Source organism: Equus asinus, chromosome 19 (assembly GCF_041296235.1).
Source record: "Equus asinus isolate D_3611 breed Donkey chromosome 19, EquAss-T2T_v2, whole genome shotgun sequence".
Classification (NCBI taxonomy): Eukaryota; Metazoa; Chordata; class Mammalia; order Perissodactyla; family Equidae; genus Equus; species Equus asinus.
This window is the reverse complement of record NC_091808.1, coordinates 27,172,461-27,196,694: the sequence shown is the minus strand read 5'-3', so window position 1 is coordinate 27,196,694 and position 24,234 is coordinate 27,172,461. Positions and strand designations below refer to the sequence as shown.

The 24,234-nt window shown below is 36.2% G+C and overlaps 1 protein-coding gene and 1 long non-coding RNA gene across 11 annotated transcripts in view; one reads left to right on the top strand and one right to left on the bottom strand.

The window, feature by feature from the left end:
• Nucleotides 1-122: 122 nt before the first annotated feature.
• MYL1 (myosin light chain 1) lies at nt 123-23,110 on the bottom strand. 2 transcript variants are annotated; one of them, XM_014867743.3, is made up of 7 exons: nt 22,407-23,110; nt 10,198-10,225; nt 6,094-6,237; nt 3,866-4,039; nt 3,332-3,409; nt 997-1,039; nt 123-435 (listed from the first exon to the last, which is right to left on the bottom strand). In XM_014867743.3, the coding sequence occupies exons 1-6, from the start codon at nt 22,536-22,538 to the stop codon at nt 1,011-1,013; spliced, it is 585 nt and encodes a 194-aa protein (XP_014723229.1). In that variant the 5' UTR covers nt 22,539-23,110; the 3' UTR covers nt 123-435; nt 997-1,010. The 2 variants fall into 2 exon arrangements, with proteins under 2 accessions (XP_014723229.1, XP_014723230.1); XM_014867744.3 differs by lacking the exons at nt 10,198-10,225; nt 22,407-23,110 and adding exons at nt 10,480-10,504; nt 11,256-11,642.
• The window catches only part of LOC106848061 (uncharacterized), a 52,885-nt gene continuing 50,253 nt past the window's right edge, over nt 21,603-24,234 (top strand). For all 9 annotated transcript variants that reach the window (XR_011495593.1, XR_006513433.2, XR_001402325.3 and 6 more), the window contains exon 1: nt 21,603-21,992. This is a non-coding gene — a long non-coding RNA (uncharacterized lncRNA). The remainder of the gene's footprint in view (nt 21,993-24,234) is intronic.

The window sequence follows — 24,234 nt, the reverse complement described above, 5'->3', positions numbered from 1 at the left end:
TGCAGACTGTAATGGTTTTAAAGTTTATAATTCATCAATATTCTGTACATTAGCAAAAGAATTGAGGTTTTAAACATTATTTTCTCTAAGCAAGAAGACAAAAACACAAGGCAAGCTGCACATTCCAGACTGACCAAAATTATTTATTGATTCATTATTTTAAGGATGTTCATTGACCCATGGTGGAAAATAAGGAGTGGTGCGCGGATTTGAGATTGTTGGTGTTTTCTCCATCTTGTCTAGAGCAGGAGACACTTGGTTCATGTAGCATGAATACACTTCAGAGAGATATGTAAGGTATATAAAAACTCAGGGAGTCCTTCAGTCTAGAATGGTTAACATTGTTTTTCTGAATGATGGTAAACAGATCTGGACAGTTGGTCGTGGGTGTTATTAAAATGAGTTTCCAGCCAGTCTTCCTAAACAACGCTTGATCTGAAAAGGAAAAGGGAAACAAGGTAGATGTGGATTGCATCTTCTCAGAAAGGAAACTGGGGAGGAAGCAATGTGAATGTAAAAGAAGAGAAGGCACTAAATGAACCAGCACTTCCAAGGTAAGCCATTTCCTAGTTGTCAAAACCTGGTTGCAACTCCTTAACTGTGGACTGTGAAAACACGGTTTTCTAGAACAGTAATTGTTAAAAACTGTGTCAGTTGTTCAAAGAACTTAGGCCCATGCTTTTATTAGTGTTATGTTCCAACTAAATTAATTAACTAGTCTCTGGCTTGTTGAATTTCCCCTATATAATTACAGTGCAGGCAAAGGCAGGGTTTATAGATGGAACCTCAGAAGTTTTTGCTTATACATTTATACAAAAATGCTCCATTTCTAAAAAAACCCATTCCAAACAGTTGATGTTTTCTGGTTAATACAAACAACACTTGCTTAAGAACCAATATTAATTATATCCACAGAATATAAAGTGAGGCTGTTAAATTTTTTAAAAACACAACATCGAGAAAGTCTTATATAGTAAAGAGGGAACAGACACATACCTTGAGAGCTCCTTTTAGATAGACATGATGTGCTTGACAAAAGCTGTAGGAACAATACAGACAGTTTAGAGTAAGAAAACAGTCAAATTTAATAAAAAAGAGGTTTAGCAAGTTAGTCGAATCCTAATTATTCCTAGCTATAACACTAGAGTTTATTTTTTTAAGATGTGTACAGCCCACTGTTCTTAATGCTGGATTTGTGGCCTTTCCCCTGATTTTGTAAATTTAATTTTTTTAGTAAGTGACACATTTGCCTTGTTAAAATGTTTTTCTTTAGAATGTGAAGGAGTTTATAACAAAAAAATGTTCCTTCACTACTGTCTCCCAGGTATCTACTTCCTCTTTTTCTGGCTAAGTTGGTGAAGCTTGTATGCATGTATAAGAAAATACAAATAAATGTTTCTAAATACCTTTTTTACACAAATGGCGGCATATTCTATAAACTCTTTGCACTAGCTTTCTTCCCTTAATTGTATGTCTTGGAGATATTACTATAACTGTAAACAAGAGTGCCATTCTTTTTTAGGGCTGTGGGGAATTTCGTTGTGGAGATGTACCGGAATCTATATGATGCATTCTACATTGATGGACATTAAGTTGTTCAAAGATTTGGCTACTATGAACAAGATGGTAGTGAAAACCATGTATCCACAGCTTCACCTGAGTGCAAGTGCATCTAAAAACGACATCCCTTGAGGAAGATTTGCTGGAATTAACAGTACCACATCATCACCTAGGGATTTTAATGATTTACATTCCCAACAGGTATACATGAGCTCACCTGTTTCCACTCTCCTCAACCCAAAGTGTGGTCAAACTTTTAATCTTTGGCAATCAACTTATTGAAAAACAGTATTTCAGTGTAGTGTTAATCTACATTTCTTTCTATCATTAGTGAAATTTAGCATATATGTTCATATATATTTTAATTCCTTTTCCATGAATTGTCTGTTCATGTACTTATTAACCTTTCTATTGGGTTTATGACATTGTAGTATTGTTTTACTAGGGAAATGAGCTCTTTTTGATATTGATTGCAAATTTTTTTCTGGTTCGCCCTTGTCTTTGACTTTGCTTCTAGTGGCTTTTGCCACGTAGATTTAAAAAAAAAATGATGTGGTTGAATTTGTCAAAGTTGTAATGCCCTCTTGGATTTATATTATTAGTGTTAGAAAGGCCTTCCCATTCCACAAGTTGTAAAATAATTCTTCCATGGCTTTTATGCTTATAGCTTTTACATTTAAATTTTTGACCCATTTGAAATTTATCCTGATATAAGATCCAGATCTGACTTTATTTTCAGGGTGACTATCCACTTGTCCAAACAACATTTACTGAATGATTCTTCTGTATGTAATGTATTTATGGCAATAGCCAAATGTAAAACTTTGTTTATAGGAAAAAAGTGAAATTTAGTCAAGTTTGTTGGTGAAGATATGCTAGCTGGGTACTTTCCTTTTCTCTTGTCCTCTTCTGTTTCCTCCCATCCCCTCTAGTACCATCTTGCTCTCTCCTCTCCTCTTCTTTCCACCTCCCTTCCCTCCCCTCTTCCCTTCTCTGTGTTTTTTTCTTATTTTTTCTCAAGTTGTTAAGACTTCATAAGTCTCCATTTACATCAAAGCTATCAACATAGGTCTATTGAAATGTAGCTAGGTTAGTCTTTTGGGGGGATAGATAAGTTTCTCAATTTTATTGGAAACTTTCAAATTTACAAATTATATGCAACTTTATTTCACATCTTTATTTTGTGTAGTGTATTGCTTTACAGACCCTCTGAGTGAAGCTGCTATAAATTGGTAGCAGGAAACAGATAATTGGCTACTGTGAGATGACTTTGATTTAAGCAAGAACACTAGACAAGGAAAAGAACGAAATTTTAGCACCAGACCTGCCATTAATGATGTGACCTTCGCTACGAAACTAAACCTCTTTGGCCCTCAGTTTCCTCATTTTCATAATTGCTTGCTTTTACTGTAAAGGATTTTGAGAACTCTCCAACCTTAATATTCTATTAAATTCTATTCTGACACAAATCCTGTCCATCTTACAGAGATGTTATGAAGATTTAACAAGGAAAAACACAGGTGAAAACACATTTTAAACTGAATAACAATGCACAGGTGTGCTAAAACCCACTGGAATAAATCTTACATATATAGTCAGATTCTCACGGGCTATCTTTTTAGAGGTATTATGTAACTGATAATAAACGGCATGAGTATGGTTCAATAAAGGGGGTCGAGAAAAAGAAGTTATTTTAAGCTCAAAAGGAGTCCATCATCAACCCAATCAGTTAAGAGGTGCTGTGTGACCACCAGAGCTCATGGGCTTGTACCTTCATAGTTGATGCAGCCATTGGAGTCTTCTTGACCTGCCATCAGGGCTTCCACTTCTTCCTCCTTCATCTTTTCACCTGATGAAACAAAATTCTTTGTTCAGAAAGAAGGTCAGAGGACATTTGTAAAGTTCCAGCATAAGTAATCAGTTTTGGGCTTCTGGAAACCAGTGACTAAGCTCTTGGAGGATACGGACCAAACTCTTCCTATTCCTTTGGCACTTAGTAGGTTGTCAATTAACTGGTTTTGACTGAATTAATTAAATGCGTATTATACCTGATCATGCAAACTCTATCCTATAAGAACTACAATGCTATACTTTACTTATTCATTATCAGTAATTTGAGTTACCATCTCTCCAAACAAACTCATTGACACTGAGGCCAGTTGAAATGCTCATTGACTTTTAAGCATTCTTTTTCCTTGTTCCTCTGTAGTCTTTTCCTCTGTGTATATTGGTTATAACATGATTCCTCTTAGTTATGCTCTTTCCTATATGTTCTATTAGGTCCCGTGAGATAAATTCTCCTTACCCAGTGTGGCTAAGACATGACGGAGTTCAGCACCCATGACTGTGCCATTGCCTTCTTTGTCAAAGACACGCAGACCCTCAACAAAGTCTTCATAGCTGCCCTGGTCCTTGTTGTTGGAAATAGCTTGCAGCATGGGCAGGAACTGTTCAAATTCAATTTTCTTGGCGTTCATCTCTAGAAGAAATTGCAATTTGGAGAGCTATTAGTACTATAAAATGCCATCTTTGAGTCACAAGTTAAACTTGAAAGTTCATTCTAGATGATCTGAAAAATCTTCCTATAGCTTAAATTTCAGTTGGTAAATTGCTGATGACAAAAAGTTGGTAGTAGAAATAGCATGAGCTCTGGGGTCCTAGTGCTTCTGCTTTAATTCCCAATCCACCATTCATAAGCAAGTGATCACTGGCAGATTTCCTAACTTCTTTGTGCCTCAACTTTTTCGTCTGTGAGATAGAGATGCCTCATAGTGTCGGTGTGAGCATTAAATGAGATAATACATGCAAAGTTCATTACAATACCTGGACAAACTGAGTGCTTAGTAAGTGTTAGCTACTATTTTATTGGTATTGTCAATTTAATATTTTTTATAAATACCAGGGAATCAATATAAAAATACGCTGATATAATAAATCCATTAGCATATAAATATAGTAAAACTTACCTGAACTTTAATATCTATTCCACCTTTGTCCTGAGCTTTTATAGGGCCTTCATTTTTTAAAAATTTTAAGTAATTTAAAAAATTAGCCTATGGAGAGAGTGTGTGCATCAAAGACTTTGTGATCTCCTGACATCTTTCCAGTTTAGAGGCCTGGAGATGATGAGACTTTCTTTAGTATCTTCTGAGAAGGTAAATAGCTTTCACAGCAAAAGTACCAAACACACTAGCCAGATGTATGCAGGTGGATAAGGGTAGGGGCCCCTGACATCAAAATTCCCTTTTACTCATCTTCCTTATAGAATAGAAATCTAGGACACTGAGTAATATTAAAAAGATTAAATTTGAATGCTGAATAAATGAGCATTTACCTAATAATTCCATTAAAGATAGATGCTTGATAAGTTAGAAAATGGCATGTAAAAAACAAGATTTGGCTTATTGCTCTCTTATGTAATCTTATGCTCTCAGCTACTTTTTGCGTGATTTACCTAGAAATTTTCCTCCAAAGAAAATGAAGTTTGAGGAATATTCCAGCAGACTGATTTAGAGGGAGGAGTCCTTAAAATTGAGATTTTTTTTCTTTTGTTACAAAGGACAATATTCTTTTCAATTATCAAGAAAAAAAGAGATTATTTACCCTCTCTTCCTTTTTTTCTTTATGTCAAAGATAAACAGCCTAAATATCTACTTGAAAAGACTTCAGTTTTGTCTTGCCTCTTTTGTTCAGGGTGGTATTTTTCAAAAGGCTATTATGCTTTGCCATGAACGGTTAGGATTAAAAAAAATATCCTGGTCCAGACTAATGACTGGATCACTGTGTCGAGCAAATGAATTCTGCAATTTTGCCACTTACGTATCTCGCTGACTTCTGTCCCAGGATTTACCTTGGGGGACTGAATGCAGATTTTGGCTTAGACTTTTCAATCTTTTTGTAACTCTTTGGAAATAGAAAATCCTCTTATTAAGATGTCATCCTGTCTGTTCCTTATTATGATAGCTGAGTTTCTTTTAAGAGGGTCGCAGCAGCAGGGAATCAAAAGACAGAGTGCTGGACGAAGTCAGCGGGGATCTGCAGTCTTCTGAAAACACTGTGATTTCCACAACTTTGATCAGAGGAGAGCTCTGGAAGTGTGCCATTGTAACTTACATAGAGTTGTTTACACAGTGCATAGTGTTGGAGCCACACTTAACATCTTTGTCAAAAAAGGCAAAATGTATTTTTGCTTTTGAAGGTTTGAAAAAGATATGCAGATTTGAATCTTATTTCATTTCATTAACCTTTAAATTATGAGCATTAGACAGGATGATGATGATGCTAGCATTAGATATTATTTCCTTTCATTAGCATGGAATTTTATCATGCTTGCAAATTCTCAAAGGAAGGTTAGTTTATGAGGGAAAAAACTGAGACTCTAAATGGCCAAGAGGAATGCTTACCCTCAGGAGCAAATTAAGTCACATTCTGTAGAACTTATTTCTTAATAAATCTCTCTCTTTCTCTTACACACACACACACACACACACACAAACACACACTTCCAAACTTCTTGGAACAACATATGGTTACCTTCATTGCTGGGGTTTCCCAGAACCTTCTTGATTTCTGCATTGGTGGGATTTGTGCCCAGAGCCCGCAGGACATCACCAACCTGGTTTAAGGTGATCTTGCAGTCACCTGTCCTGTCAAACAGGAGAAACGCCTCCTTGAATTCTGCAAGAAGCAATAAGAATTAGGGTTCTTTTTTCTACTTCAGATCTGTAGATCAAGCCTAACTTCATCAAGGATCCAGTTCAAACTCTCCTCTATTTTATAACTTTGCCAACCACTTAAGTTGTTATCTTTGGACTCTCCCTTTTCCTAGATCAAACAATTGTTGGCAAACTGTTTTGACATTTCTATTTGAGACTATTTTAAAGCAGGATTTCCAATTTCAAGTCACGTAGTATTATTAATCAGATATGGAGATTTGAGCTCCTAGTAATGTTTATTCATATTTCCTTCATCTGCCTGGGAAACAAGACCGGGTTAAGAAATTCTGAGGTCTTGAGAAATCTTAAGTATTCCTCATATAATTTCTTATATAATTAACAAAGTTAATAAAATTTCAAGAAAGCGAATTTTCCATTGGAGTTGTGTTATGTGAAGTTAACTCAAACTTCTCAAATTATATAGAAAAACCTCCTCTTGAAGAACAAATTTCCTAGACTCTCCCCTTAACAACTTTTCTTCAGGAGTAACTTCATTTTTCAGAAAAAAAATTTAGAAAGATGAGACAAAGCTCTAAGTTCTATAGTGGCATTTAACCACTCAGTGTGTGACTCTGACAGGCTCCTAGTATCATTGGTCCAGAAGGAGAAATGTTTGTTTGGGTCTATCGCTGTGGTAAGCTCTTTAAACTTCACTCTTTTTTCAGATAATACATATGACATGTTGCTATATTAGCTTTAGAATTTAAGTACACATTTTTTAATCAAAATTTTATGAAAATATCTGTAGATTCACATGCAATTTTTAGAAAAAATACAGAGCGATCTCTTAAATATTACATCCACTTTACCCCAATAGTAACATTTTGAAAAATTATAGTATATGTCCTAACGCAACCAGGATATTCACATTGATAGACTTCACCAATTTTACTCACATTGCCCTAGTTTTACCTGTACTCGTGTGTGTATGTAAGCACATATTTTTAAAGTGTTGTCTATTTTTATCACAATCACTCTGTTGCTTATTTTCCCAAATTTTCTCATTCTCTTTTGATAAGACTGGTTTTGCCTTTCAGAATTACAGTAACAATGACTTAAGAGTGTACACCAAAAGGACAGAAAGGGGTGGCACTACAGATTCGAGGGCCAGTAAAGACATTTTGATGGAACTTTCAAAACTAAGGAAAATTTGGGGGGAACCCAAAAGTGCCAATGGCAACTTGTTGGACTTAATACCAACAACACTCAAAAATCCATCTGTGAATGAACTGGTGGAGGTGAAAGCATTCTTTTTAGGCCATTAATGGTCTCAGATCAAAAGATGCTATCTAGATTGATTACTCAGCAAAATATCCTATTTTATTGTCCCTCTATCCCCTCATCTAAGATTGTACCAGACCGTATATTCATAACCATCTTTAGATCATGTTACCATTTGTTGCTAAAATTTCCCCCTCAAATTCTGTGCAATTTGACTATTACAGATCATTTGTCTATCTAAAAACCATGCTGCAGGCACTTTGGGATCATTAGTCAAATATTATTTTTCATCTTTCTAAGGGACATGTGAAACTAAACTATTCTTGTTACTGCCTCCACACTTTCATGCACAGATTGCTTAGAGGGCTCCCTGTGACCCTGCTCAGATACTGATATTGGAATAGGATTTTTATGAGCTGTAATAAAATCTCTCTGACATTAGCCCCTTTGTTGATTTGAAGGCCAAGGCCAGAAAGATTGCTCTCTTTCTTCCCAATTTTTTAAGGATTAGTTATTCTGTTGAAGAGTCTAGAACGTGGGTTTGTAAACTCCTGCCTAGGGGCTGGACACCTGTTTTTGTAAATAAAGTTTGATTGGAATACGGCCATGCCTATTTATGTATGTCTTATCTATGCTGTTTTGACACCTCAACGAGAGAGCTGTTTTTAGATACTGGACTTCCATAAAGCCATATGTACTGTCATATTACTATTTGTCCCTTTAAGAAAAAATTTGCCAGCTCTTGGTCTAGAACGATAGTGTTCTAGAACTTTTTGTGATGATCAAAATATTCTATATCTGGGCTGCCCAAAATGGTAGCTACTAGCCAGCTGTGGCTCTTGAGCACTGAAATATGACTCGTGTAACTCAGAAAATAGGTTTTTAAATGTATTTATTTTTAATTAATTAAAGTTTAAATTTAAATAGCCACATGTGGCTAGTGGTAACTCTACTGAACAGCACAGGACTTAGACCTTTAGAATGCTGTAATTTTCTCTTTGCTTCCTCTTTATCTTTTCTTTTCTCCAAACTTGTGATACAGTTAAAGACAGCAGCCATGAGCAAAACTCTTTAGTCATGGAACAAGGAAGCCAACAAAGGGAGTCTTCACTCATTCTGAAAGTACAGGATGTCCATTATCTCTAAAATGTTTGCATTTGCTTTCCCGGCGCAAGAGAAAACCAGGACACCACACCAATGTCTACTGAACCTCTACCTGGAAAACCCATTTCATACACTGGAGTAACAGGTTTAACACTCAACAGGAAGTCCTTCTGTCGATGCAAGGGTTTTGAAGTCTTCTATTGCTCGGTCCTACCATGGTTTGGCAGTCAAAATGACACCGTAAGTTAGATAACTGACAGGACTGGGAGGCAGGAGCTGATTACGTGGCAGCGTCACTAGATAAAAATGCACTTAAATCAAACAAATTTTAGAGAATCATCAACTGTTTTCAATAAGAAAAAATAGTCCTGTGTAGTATAATTTCAAATAGTCTTGAGTTCTGAGTTATCGGATCATCTAATCTGTCTACACGAGGCCGTCATCCATGATGTAGATACATGTGAGTCTGTGCTACAGCAAATGTCCTTTTTTCTTAATTGATGTCTGAACATGAGATATTCCAGACACTGAAATAGACTGAGAAATGTGCAATCCTTTAGGTAGAGAACTGAGTATTTGAATAGGTCCTTATTAATCACTTATAATTATAATTATTTGTATATTATATATCATAGCATATATAATATATACATACTTATTATTATGACAAATATTCTAATTTGTACCATATCATACAACTAAATTTTTTCGCACCCTCCCTCCTATAGATGGTTCAGTGTATTTGAATATGTGGCACTTTCACTTCATAAAACATTCTTCCCTCCACTTGTAGTGAAAGAACAAAGTCCTGTGGGGCACGAGATCTCTTGGATTCAAAGATCCAAAGGAAAAAAGTGGAAGTGTCAGGGAAACTATTCAGATTCTCTTAAATATTAAGAGTTTGAGGTCTTCTGGTTAGTAATTGTATTTATGAAATAAATGTCTAATTCATTTAAACTAATGCCAGATTTTGATCTTGTCACTAAGTTTTTGGGTCCTTGAGCAAGTCCCATAACCTCTCTGGGAGCCTTTCTTACATCTCTAAGATGGATCACGGGACACCTAATGTTCCTTCCACAGTTTTATGATAAATTACTTTCCTCCCTCTTTGTCTCTGAATTCACTTTTAGTCTATATCCACTTCACCTGCTATTTCTCTCAAGTCACTATGACGCCCACTGAAGTTGTGTAGATTTGGTAATTAGACAATTTCATAATCCATTTTATTTTCCAAATTGAACAATTCAGACCTGCCAAATCTCTCTTTAGGAATTTGATTAGCAAATTAGCCATCTGAAATCTAGATCCTTTTTTTGAGTGTATATATATATATAAATATATATATATATATTTCAGTGAATATGTATATATCAGAGAAATCATATATATATCAGTGAATACAAGGACGTATTTGTGGTGTTTATCTTTTGTTTGCTTAAACCTTTGATTACTGATTATAATCAAGAGGTTCAGGTGGAGAGCATTTATAGTTGGAGTGACAACACCGGTGGGGATAATTAAGAGCACTAATCTCGTTCCAAGGGAGTTGGCTTTCTTACACACCATCTTTATGAGTGTGCACATATTAACAACTTACCATCCTGCTGATGCTGAGAGAACTCGATCTGTTAGAAAGAAATTAACCACAAAGAATATTTTAACCAAAAAAAGTCCTGATTTTTAAGTGTATCCAAGCTCATTTCCTGAGTCGTCTTCCAAGCAAGCTGCAGACGTAAGCCTACTTTTCAGACAGAGTTCAGGGATAGCTTGGACACTGACAGGTTGAGCCACACAGCAACGTGCCTTGGAACTAAGTGATATTTCAGACGCTAGGCAGTGCTCTGCCTACATCTGGAGTAGCAAAGCTCAGTTCACTTACCAGCAATCTGGTCAGCACTGAAGGACTGCAGAGGTGAGAGAGAGGGAGAAAGAAAGAAACAACTAGTACTCTTTCAAATGCATTGACAGAAGAATGAGTACTCTCTGCTCTGAGATTTTTAGGAAGCCATGTAAGTGTCACAGAATAAGAAGGTTGTCTTAGGACACTTTTGAATCTAGGAAAAATAAAAAGCTATTGCAAAAGATAGTTAGGGAACATCTCTCTGTATCTTAACAAATGAATCAATGATTTAACAAGTGCTAAGGCAAATACTTCCTTGAATAATATCATCATTTGCAGTGTATTTAAGATGTCTAACATAGATACACTGTATTAAGAAGTACAGATACGCTGCATTAAAAAGATCACCTTAAATTTTTCTTCTGTTCAGCCACCACATTTTACCCAAGGCATCGGAAGTAGTTCACTTATTTTTAGATATTAGTATCATTGAATTGTTTTTTAAAGTATAATATTTTGCTATAGTTGCAGGTTTCTAAATTTAGATATAATAAAGCTTATGTGATAGAGCAAAAGTTGGTGAAGCATAAAGTACTGCTTTGGGAGTAGGATGTATTTTTCCAGTTGGCATAATAGCTCAAATTGGTCTCTTCCATCCTCAACCCACCTCAAAAAACCAAAAGTAGACTCCACAGATTCACCCCGAATATGTTCTCTCCTCAATTCTACTCCTCATCTGCCTTTCTTCTCAATAAGATCATATCCACTATTTACATCTGCCCATAAATGACAAATAGTTTTCTCATAGGACCCACCATGATGAGCTGCTGGGCTGCGACACAGAGGCGCTGCTGAAGAGTGAGCTGAGGGCTGCTCCAGTTCCTGAGTGGGCACCTCCCTTGCTGAGGCTGCCTTTTATTTCTGGAGAAGCTGTGACCTCACGGCTAGCATCAGGTTTCAGACAGAAGCGGTCTCTCCCCTTGGAGAGTTCTTTAGCTTTCTTAGGGCAAAGAGAAGGAGGGCTCTGCACCCTGAGGGCTATTTTTAGGAAAGCAGAACCTAGGCCTGGACTGCCATAGTGAGACTGAGACCGTCAGTACTTTTATGGCCTTTATCCCAGAGATGTTCTCCTGGAGTGTCTTCCTTTAAGAAGCTTCTCATTTGTTCAGTGGCGGGGGAGCTTAGGATTTCTCCAAGTGCTGGGCCTGACCCCTTCTCTGGGTGAATTACGGACTTTGAAAACTTCAAGTCAGCTAGTTTTGGTCTTAATGAAACTTACAGGGTGGGACTGGTTTGGGGTTTCAAATGGCAACTGCTATAGAAGGAACACTTCTGAAGCTTTACCCTTCATGGTAAAGTCCAGAGGACTTGGAAAGGCCATGCACGTTCTGCGTGTTTCTTAGGGCTCACCCAAGTGATAATCGGTCAGTTCTTGAAATCTCCAATTAAAGGCCACTCTTCTGCAAGTTGTATTCTCAGGAGCAGAGGGCTTATCTAAGCCAGGATGGTTTAATCTCCATTTTCGCCATTCTCCTTAGTTTTCTTACATTAGGGGTGGGTATTCTCCTTTCTCTCTGTCATCTTTGTGGCAACTGACTAGTCATATGTTTTTAATTTAAAAAAATTAGGTTCTTCTATGAAGGAGAATGGATAGACCATTTTTACATTCTTTTTCTCTCCTTCTATACATATTCTTTTAAAATTTAAAAGTCTTGTGTAAGTTTACTAGAGTCTTACTAGAATGTGTTGATTACTAAAATCTTACTAGAACGTGCTGATTGTGTTTCTGCTGTATCAAACATTTTATGGCTCAGTCTCCAGACTGAGAACTGAAGGAACCCAAAGCAGGGGCTGTGGAATGCAAAGTTGTACCTTAGAAATTTAAACTATAACTTTGGTTTTCTTGGCAGCTTACCTGAAAATAGGGGCAACTCCCTTCCTAGCATGGTCCTGGGAAAAGATCAGTCCTAGGATGTCCACTGAAGACTACACGTTCTTCAGTTTTCTACACATTTAAAGCAGTTAACAGGCATAAAGTATGCTGGAGATAAGTGCTAACTTAAGTACTGTTTCAGTAACTGTTTTTGAGGTAATGGTCACAAAAAGCATGAAGTCTTCCCCTGCAAGACAGACATATACTTTGCAGCTTTCCCTCAAGCCATTTGGGAAGAAATCAACATTTAAATGCATATCACTTTTTGCCCAACGTTTACAAGTAGTGAAAAAATTATCACAGAGTCTTGAGTCCCCAAATGAGGACTGAAAATATAATTTTAAAAATATTAGTATGTAGTTTCACAAATGGATTGATATTTTGAGAAGTTGTTTGGAAATATAAGTTAATAGAAAAATTTAAAATGCTTTGAATCATTAGAGGAAAATGAAAGGGAGAGACAAAGGTGGAAATTTGTAACCATTGATAATTGCTTAATTTGGAGTCTCATGATTTTTGGTGCACAGCTTAAAACCATTAAGATGACCACATTTCTTTGTGTTCTTTTTAGTCTTGTAATTATATTTATGTATTGTCATTAAATTTGAATTGTCTTATGATTATATTGAGAACCAGCATATATCTTTAATAGAGTTAATGACTATAAATAATACAAATTGAGCTCATCAAAATTGCCCTCTATAATGCTCATTTTCAAATATTTTTCTTTCTGAGTAGAAAAATTGGTTCTTGAATACATATAAACTGCAGTCAATTTGCATAAAATCTGTTGAGTAAACTGGAAAGTCATTTTAAAAGATGTATTATGGTATGAATAAGTTATTTCTAATCACTGGGATGTTATGTAAAGGCTTATTATTACTGAAATAGAAGTGGTAGGTAGTTGTCAAACTATTTCATTCTAGTTTTTCTCTATATCTTTATCACAGAGAGAATGAGAATTTAGATTTTTTTTGGTATCTATAGAATCAGTAATCAGTTAAGCAAGTGATTGACAACAGTAGAGCAGGCTACAATCTAGTCTAGTGCAGAGAATAAACTATAGTTTAAAAGTTAAAAGACTTAGATGCTCTGCTCACAGAATAAATAGGAAATGCTATTTGCTCTCTGGTATCCTCTTACAGATGACAACAACTTTCTCTTGCATCTCTTCCTCGGTGTTATAATGAAGTAATCAGCCCTTTGAACAGAGGCATGCTATAAATACAAAATGTCGGCTGATTTTGGACTTAGTCTGCTATGTCATCATTTGGTTTGTTTTAAAAGTTAGATGGAAGTCTCTTTGATCTGGAATGCTCTCCTCTCATTTCTGCTTTTTAGAAATTAACTAGTCTTCAAAGCTCTAATAAAATCTCCTCTTCTTGAAAGAACCTTTTCTGTCTATCTACCTAGCTCCTTTCTCCCACTGAAAGAAGTTTGACCTTCCGGACTCTAAACTTCTGGGAAGCACAGGCCATTGCTGACAACCTCTGTCCATGGTGTGAGCCGGGTGCAGGCCTACCCCACTCTCCCTCCTGGAGCACAGCCCTGCCTTATACTGTGCACTCTGTGAGAGTCCTACTCTAGCCTCTACCTTGCCTAGGTTGGATGCTCAACACATTTTCATTAAATTAAAATCATTAGAACATGTGGATAGTAAGTTCCTCTTTCAAACATAATTTCCTCCTCTAGAATCTTATATTCCCTGAGGGGAGAAACTTCTTCAGTTCCTTCAAAGAGCTGACATTCTAAAGGAGGTGCATACATTCTCCGTCGATGCTGCATCTCTGGCACCTAGAACTGCCAAGCACATAGTAGGCACGCTCATTTTGAATTATTGATGTGTGTGTGCTTATATTTCCAGAGCCTTTCCTTAGACTTTATATATAAGTTTACAATCAGGACTTCTAATTTGCCAAAGCTCAATTTGTTTTTTTAAAGGTTTTTCCATCTTAGCCTACATACTTAACTTAGCCTGTTAGTAAAATAACTACATTCTACATTTTTATGACTCATGTACTATTTGTACTGGATGTACATAAGTAGTAGTCTACAAGGTACTGGTACTAAAAGATTTTCATTGCATTGTTTACAGATCTTTTCTCACTTTGAGAAACATTTTTTTAATAGTAATCATGAGATTTGGCTAAATAATTGAAGATGATATAAAGTTGCTGGTATATAGAAGGAATTGATTTGTAGGAAAAATATCAAAATGCATTTAATCAAACTAGGCTCTGGAATTGATGTATCTTAAGCTTTAGCAAAATAAGAAGAGCTACAATTAAAGATGATTTGGGAGATATGTGATGTTGAATGCTGAGGGAAAAAGCCCTTCGAAGGAACACAGAGTACAGTCTTTAAAGAACATCATTGTCCCTGAGAAATATAATGGGGTTAATGACTGGTGAGGCTGAGTAAGGACGTTAATCTAACCAGGGCCAGTTTTCAATCGAGAAAACATTGCTGCGTGTCCTCCAGTTTAATGCCTGCAGAGGGGCCAAAGACTCAATGTATGCAAACTCTAAGGAAAACTTAACTTTAATTTTCACTCCAATCTCAACAGAGTTACTAGGAATCACCATAAAAAACTAGTGGAAGTACGATCTTGGAACTCTGAGAGTTTTGTGCTTTGGAATAACCCACTTAATTGAAAAGAAATAAATGTTTTTCATTGCATTTTTTTACCTCAACAAAGGATATACTTAAGCTGGTGACTATAATATGGTATAAAAAGAAGAAATTAAGAACAATGAGAACACAGTACCAGCCCAGGTTGTCTAATATAAGAGAAAATAAATGACTATATTGGCTAAATTGATCTGAACAGAAGAGGGAATCAGTGATTCTCTGCCCAGGAGGTATAGCCTAGTCGAGTGAATGCAGTCATATTAGAGCAAAGGCTGAATTATTAAAATAACTCAGTTCAGACCTACAAGAACTAACAGAGAGTGCTAAGTGAAGTTTAATAAAAATTTAAAAATATGACTTAGTCTACCCTTCAAATTTCTCATCAGATTTCCCATGGCTAGTAACTGATAAATTAATTTAAGATTTCTTGAGAGTTGTACCTTCTCTACTTCGTGCATTTGTTTGCATGTAATTTACCAAAAATCCAAGTTGTGGGCTGGCCTGGTGGCACAGCAGTTAAGTTCGCACGTTCCACTTCTCAGGGGCCTCGGGTTTGCCGGTTCGAATCCCAAGTGCGGACATGGCACCGCTTGGCACACCATGCTGCGGTAGGCACCCCACATATCAAGTAGAGGAAGATGGGCACGGATGTTAGCTCAGGGTCAGGCTTCCTCAGCAAAAAGAGGAGGACTGGCAGTAGTTAGCTCAGGGCTAATCTTCCTCAAAAAAAAAAAAAATCCAAGTTGTAGTTCTGTTCCTTCCTTCTTTTTATTTTTCAAATATGAACGCTAGAAAATTTCCTTGTGTGTGCATTTTAAGAAAGTGTAAGTATCTTATTTTTCCTATTTATCTAGAACAAAAGTTCCTTTTGTGACAACAGGGACAAATGAATAATGGCATTCATATTTTAGAGATTTCAAGTCTTTTGATATGTTGGAAAGGGAACTCAATGGGGATTGAAGCATTCAGAATTCTGGTCTGGCTCCTGTAAGAAATCATGTCTTCTGATTAAATAACTTCTCTCATCTAAGTAATAGCTCCTTCAAATATAAAATATTATACTGCATGACTTCTAGGGTTGCTTATGGTTCTACAAGGTTGTGAGTTTTCCATCGTTTTGTCAGTAGAATCTACCTCAACTCACTTTTTTCTGATGGCAAAGGGCAGGGTGCCTAAGAATTCAATAAGCAGTATTATTTTGAAGTCGTTTAGATAAAGAGGAGTTGAACAAAATATAATTCCATAAGACCATGTTCAAGTGTGTTGAGGGTGTTATAAACAGGGGAAAGTATGCCCTTGGGCACTCACTTGGTCCAGAGACTCACTCACCACCGTGAAGGAAGAGCATAAAGTGGAATATGATGTGGTTTTATATTTAGGGAAAATTTTCCTCTGTGACTTCAACTCACTATTATTAATTTATGACTAGAATAGCAAAGATTTATCATCCATATAATTTAAATTTTACCTAGTATAATGGAAGCCATTACTACTTTGTATATTGCGATTTTTGCCTTCCCAATTCTGATTTGAGGTGAGAAGCAGACTGTGGAAATTGATCTAGAAGCAAACTTTAGAAGATCCTATTTTCCTACAAAAAGTATTTCAGTGTGAAAAGAAGCAGGGGAAAGTGTAATATCAGCAGACTAAATATAATCCTTTCCACAATTTCCATGAGTCAGATGGTTTAATGCTGGGTAATTATGAAACGACTTCTAAAGACAACTTGCCAGGGGGTTCATTTGCAGCACTAAAATGTCGAGAGGCTAAATTTGGCACTGTCACTTTGTGGTCTCCTTGTCTTGCAAAGATTTCATTATCTTTAAAATTAAAAGTGCTATTCACTTTAATTGGTGACCATATCTATTCCTTTCCGAACTGCATTTTACTTTGCAAAGACATTATCCAGTTTTCCAGCATATAATTCAAAATATAATTTTAGAGACAGCTACAGAATGCCCTTTACTATTTTCCTCCTCTGTTCCACCTGTTCTCTTTTTTTACCGCTATGATGTTTGAAAGTGGACACTTGATACTGATACCTAGTGACAGTCTCAAATAATTTTTGATTTGTTCCTGAGGTTATATTCACACTGCAAATGGAATAATACTGCAATTGGTTGACATTATAGGTGTACTAAAAACTAATTTGTATTCTTGAAAGGCTAGAATAAAAAGAGACAAACTTTTAAAACTATATAAAGAAAACTTAGAAACAACTTATAAATGTTTTCACCCATTCCTTTTAATTAGAAGTGGACTATATGTGTTCTTTTTCTAGTTCTTTTCCTTAAACTAGTTAAGGTTAAGATTTGATCATTATACATGTGGCATTATATTTGCTATTTATTTGTAAACAAAATAGAGATGACATACCAACCTCAGAATAATTAGCCTAATGGCAAAATTTGGAGGTCTGGTTTGATACTTGTAAGTTTAATTAAACAAAAACAAAATTACTTTAAAATTCAATGGATTTCATTACATTTTAACAGCATTTTTTAATACTTTGGTGAAGTTTACTTTTTCCTAGCTTCATTGAGATGTAGTTGACAAACATTGTGTAAGTTTAAGGTGGACAATGTGATGATTTGATATATGTATACACAGTGATGCATCGCTTAACGACAGGGATACATTCTGAGAAATGTGTCGTTAGGCAATTTCCTCATTGTGCAAACATAATAGAGTCACTTACACAAACCTAGATGGCATCGCCTACCTCACACCTAGGCTGTGTGGTACTAATCTTATGGGACTACCATTGTGTATGCGGTCTGTCATTGACTGAAATGTTATGTGGCGCATGACTATCATGAAGTGATTACCACAATAAGGTTAATTAACACATCACCTCAAAAAGTTATCTTCTTTTTCTTTGTGGTGAGAACTTCTAAGATCTACTCTCATAGCAACTTTCAGTGTACAAGACTTAGTATTGTTAACTACAGTCACCGTGCCGTATATTTGATCCCTAGGACTTACTCATCTTATAACTGGAAGTTGGTACCCTCTGACCACTTTCCATCATTTCCCCTGGCAACTACCAATCTACTCACAACAGTGCGTTTATAATATCCATGTTCCATTTATACCTTTTTACAGATTGCTGGAGCAAAGTGACTAGGAGTCTTTCTAGGTCCCTAATATTCTACTTTCCATCTGTAAAAGAGAACACGCAACTGTCAGCAACAGGTGCTAAGAGAGGAGGAAAATGTGAAGAACACAACAGTAATTAACGACTAAGGTCAAAAGTCTTGGTGAACTTGCTCTGATGTGTGCTTGTCACCCCCTCTTCTGGCTACACAGGGCTGTGCAGAGCAATACAAGAACCATGCTGTCTCACACCCTTAGGAGCAAAGAACGTTCCTTTAAACATTGTTAGAAACAGCAACTTACTCTTTACAGACAGGAGGCAGTTTAGGATATGGTCGACACAGTTGATTCTGGATTTGCCTGCCAGGTTAAATCCTAGCTCCATCACTTACTAGTGATTCAATCATGGACATAACAGTGAACGTCATTTAGGCTCAGTTTCTTTTCTTGCAAAATGAGGCTAAAAACAAGCTCAGTGTAATGTTTTGAGGACTAAATAAGATAATATGCCACAGAGTAAATTCACAATGAATATTGCTTGCTATATTACAAAGAACTTTATAATTTTCAAAACCTTTCATGGGCCTTGACCTCATTTGATTTTCTTAACAATTCTTCTAAGTAGGACTGGGTTTGTATTAGCTTTGTTAGAAGTGAGGAAAAAAGAATTTATAGATTAACCAAAACAATCCTATACCTGGACCAGAACAAGTCAGGTGTTGCCATGTATACATAATATTTGCCTCCACTGAATACCCTTCAGTAAATAGATATATTTGGGAATACTAGATTTCCACTTTACCCATTAAATTGAGAGTTTAAATCTTCCAAAGTATGTGGTCAATTGTTGCTGTGGGATTTGTTACCGTGAGTTTCTGTCAATGCATTCTGTACCTTTCCCGCTTTTTGTAATATCGCCCGCAGTAGCTACTCAGGGATGACCTGATTGAGTGGTGAATACAATGAGAATTAAAACTTAAGCAGCACAATGAGAAACATGATTCAAAGTCCCATCACAGCAATCTTGACATATCAGCTAAGGCATGCATCATGCAAAAAATTCACTTACACCTTGAAGATCTTTTTAAAATCCAGGCACACGGTCATCTCATTACTTACTAACTTCTGGTATTTCCCTTGGTGCGGTTTTGGGCAACCAGTGTTAATTCTTGTGTTTGCACCTATAACCACACTCATGGTGGGTTTTAATTCCTACACTTGAGATCCTGTCAGGTAGTGTTCTTTTAGTCTGGGTATTGCAGCTCAAAGTCTCAGGTCTCTGAAAGCAAAGGGCACTTAGAACCACTCAGAACAGGAACTTTAGTGTTCAAATATCAACAATATTTGTGTCTTTGAAAAGAACACTTATAGAAAATCCATGGAAATGAGACATCAGGTAAGCATTCCCTCAGAGAATATCAAAGGTTTTTATATCAGAACAGCTGAAGAAATGTTCTAAACAAATAACCAACAAACCAGGAAATCAAATTGGGAAGCACATTTAAGAAACTGATAAAACTAATTAATCTATCCAAGATTGTTCAGAATTTATGAGGAGTTAAATATACGGCTATTAAACATGGTATATTATTAGATGGAACATAGGCAATATCTGTGAACAGTTTTGAGGCATTAAATATGACTATTGCTCTGACTATAGTACTACACAAAGATAGTTACACTTAAACTTCAGCATTACTCAAAGTCTAAAGGACAGCTAGATTTCTAATCTTATATGATTTATGAAAGAAAGTTTAAAATCCAATTAAGTTTTGTTCTTTATCGAGTTTTCAGAAAGTTAATGAACACATATAACAGCTCTATTAATTTCTTTAAAGTTCATTTTCTCTGCTTGAAAAAAGTTTATAACTTATATGAGGTAATATATCTAGAAACATAATTAAGAGATTAAAAGCATCATGATATGAAATGTTTTAATGTACATTAATTAGCCCTGTTACCTACTGGGATGGAATTAAATTTTATAAAGTTCTCAAGTTGCATCACATTCTTTGGCTATAATACTATAAAATATGCACTGATTTCACGTTGATGAACGCAAATCATTGAAGGTATTTAAATTTCTTTACTAAAATAAGTTAGTTTCAATTCTGTTCTTTTCTTTTTTTCTCTTTCTATTAGGAATGGGCTCTCTGAATGAAAGGTAAAGATTAATTTCCTTCTGTTTCTTCTAGATTCATTTGATTTCTCCTTTTTGGTTTGTGTCCCATACCGGGATCCATAGCTCTCCTTCTGCAATGAAATAGTGGAGTGTATCTCATCTTTACGGAGGCTCTCTAAGAGTATTTCCTTCTTTAGCTTAGTTGTACCAGCTTGTACTGGTATTAATTCAACATATAGATGGAAGGAGAAACCAATTTTCAAGATTCAGAAAAGCGGAACTTCTCTGTTGACTGTGAGTAAGTAATTGATTTAATTTCTGGATGAAAAAAGTGATGCTTTGTCTTTCCTTGGAGACTTCTCACCTGCCAAACTAAATTTTTATTTATTTACTTATTCTTACATGATTCCTCAGGGAAGACAATTAATGCCTGTTTTCATTGGTAGGACACTTCTTTTTCTTCTTAAGACATTGCTTTTTCCTTTCCAGATGCTTGTAGTCCCAGATACAAAGAGATGATGTTGTCTTATAAATCATAATAAATAGAAAGAGGAACAGCTTTGACACTGATTTATATCTCTAATGTTAGTATGAGTGGAGAGTCAAAGAATAGAAACAACCAGAATTATTGGAGGGCTGGGATCACGCTCGTTGTATAATGCAATCAGCATGCATCTATAAAGATACATTAATTAGGGTTGCTGGAGATGAAAAACTTGGTTTCCTCTTAATGAATTGTATGCATGCAGTTCTCAAGGTAGAAAAACATTTATTAGAAGATCTGACAGGCATTTCTTCTCCTGAGTGGATATTTATCAAGAATAGTTCCAAACCAATATTGATTCTATGACCAACTTTTTTCAAATACGACTTCAGCTACCTAAAACTCAAAACAAAATATTTATGATGATCTACTCCTACTTTGAAACATAAAATGTCATATTTAACTGGAATGCTGTGAAAATTATGAATATATTTATTTAATTTCATCACTTATATCTAACGGTAATCTAATGCAATATTTATGTCAGGAATATTTTTAAAAAGCTACAAGCATACTAAGACAGCCAATAAAATATTTGTAGGTCAGCTTTGTCATTGCCAGTAAATAGTGTTAAGTTAGCAAAATTCAGTTTTATTACGTACAGAACATTTGTCTGAAGTGAAAAGATCACCTCATGGGCATTTTTACCCATTAGTTTTCCATATAAGGCAGGGTTGTTGAGATGAAGATTTTCAAACTGTCCTTCAGGCCAATGAGAGGCCAGGGAGTGAGGAGAAGGTTCACGTGTGATGGGTCACGTCACTGAGGGGAACAGGCACACTCAGTGCGTCACTTTTCCAAAAGCAGATAATCTTTCGGCAGCTGAGAACCTTGATCACAGCAAAGTGTTGACACAAAAATCAATCACATTCTCCTTAGTTCAAGATCAGTATGCAAGAGCTCAAAGACATAGCTAAAAGCCACATAACCAACAAGTTTTACCATATTTTTTCGGTTAGTGTCATTTAGAAGCAACTCACATATTCTGAATTAAATACTGCATATAAATAAACAAGATGACAGTTATAGTCACTGAAACGCTTGAGTGCTTAATTGTCTGCACTGAGATCTCATTTACTGCTGTATCAAATTTTATCGAGCAAAGCTGAAGGGGGAAGTAACTTGAATTGCAAAATCTTCTCTTTTTCAGATGAAATAAAGCAGCTGTTGAATAAATACATCCAGGACAACTGGGTCATCAGCTGCTTTTAAACCTCTGGAAACAGGTAGGGGCTCAAACTTTCCTTTTGATGTAGCTTTGAGGTGAGGGAGCCAGTTTCCACGGAGACTTTATTAAAAACAACACTGGTTTAAGTATTTCTAAAACATCTTTATAGTTACACACTTTGTACTTATATACTTTCCCCCTAAATTGCACTTTGACAATTCAGGGAAAAAAGGAAACTAGAGAACAAAAATAGAGTAAAATATAAGTTCCACATACAAGAGCATACTCAGTAATTTTACTGAAATTATATGCTAGAGTTTATTTTCTAATCAGAACTCTCTTCTCTCCAAATCTACGAGTTCATTTAGTATTGCTGTTCCTCTCAATGAAAAACAGACTCCTTTACAAGTTTCTAGAGTCCCCTCCTGTTGAAAGACGTTTCAGTGACCAAACAATTCACCTGTTTAGTTACCTTAATGGCAGAGAGGTCAATTTTCTCTTCTTTGGGTTTGGCTGGAGCAGGTGCAGGTGCAGGGGCCGGGGCCGGGGCAGGGGCTGGGGCAGCAGCCGCCGCTGGTTTCTTCACGTCCTTCTTTGGTGCCATTTTGTTTAAAAGGATGGGTTAAAAAAAGAGAAGGAGCACCTCCAAAAGAACCTGTCAAAATGATTTTTGGAAGAGGAGTGGTGGTTCGGTTGATCCACAGCCCAGTGTCTTGAAGGTGGACCCAGACTGTTAAATGGTATAAGGGCATGCATATATATTTCACTTAGTGCCTAATAGAATCTTGACACATGCGGCTGGATTGGACAGTTCACTAGTCAAGGGGGATGGCATTCCGGCTCAGACTATAAATGGAATCTAAAGGGTCAGGGCTTCATCAATTTTTTTAAACTCCTGTTGCTATTTTTTTCCCCCACCCCATATATAAAAGAGAAAGAAATAGAATAAAGCCAGCTTCAGATCCTTTGGTGACAGTAACAGAGATTGACTGACACTTTTTCTTGGTAGAATTACAATTCTGTTGAAGTTGTAAATCTTTTTTTTCTATGCCTAAGAAACTTTACTAAAGGATTTGATTTCAACCTGGAATTTTGGCAGTGAGAGTCACCAGCTTCCATCCAGCTCCTTTGCTCAAGCTCTTCCCACCCTTGCCATAATTTGCAAGAAAATGTTGGTCAGCAAAGAGGTGCTGGTGTTTAAAAATAAAAAGCAGACGTATAAGGAAAGCCCGTCAAGTCTTAAAGTGGCTGTCCTTCTAGGGAGCACACGCTCTGGCTCTCTCTCTCTTTTTCAATTGTAGTGAACTGTATGTTAAACAAAACTAATTTAAAACTACTTCCTATAACTTAATTCTCTTTCTATAATTTAGAAAAATATAAAATGGGATGGAAATGACAGCAAGATTTACCTTCTTGCAAAACAACTTTTCTAATAGTAAAGTAACTTTCAATCAAAGTAAATACTTCTTTCTTTCACTTCCTAAATGGCATTAAGTCTAATTATTTATCACCTAGATTTTTTAACCATACTAGGGAGATAAGATAAATTTTAAATTTACCTAAATGACCGGAAAGATAAAGAGAGAAAAGGACTTTATCAATATGTTGTAAGTTTTGGTGAGTAGCTTGAAAGTTTTTCCTTTTCTGTCCTTGGCTTCCTCCACTTGCCAAGCTACACTCTCATAGTAAGAAGCATGAGATTAACCAATGTTCCAGCCTCACTTCTGTTCTTTTAACTTTTGAGATATTTAATTAATGAGTAGTTATTAATTCGTAGAAACAACCCAGCAGCTGGTTTGGGATTTTAAAAGAGCATACTTATGCAATACATATATAACAGCATGCATATACACACACACACACACATATATACATATGTGTTTATACATGCATATGTGTAAATACACACATACATTCTAATTGTGACTTAAGTTGTGTTTAAAGATGTAGATTTATCAGCTATTTCCTTTTGATTTGACAATGAAAACATTCCCCAACTTGGGGAAGGTCGCCCCTGCTCTCTATAAATCACAGCTCAGAGAGATGGAGACTCTTATATTAGCAATAATTCACTGAAGTCACAACTGACCCACAGTTAATCAGTCTCCTACCTCCCGTGGTGGCCTGACCTGCTGGATTATTTTATCCACGTGTGTTCTGGAGAAGCTTTGGTTTGGCTCTCTCCCCGGTGCTGCCACCCCAAGGACTCAGGCATTACGTGAAACAGCTGCTCCCAGACAAGGCAGCCATGAGAATCTGAACATATTTTATCGAAGTATATCACTTGTCTCAAGTTTAAA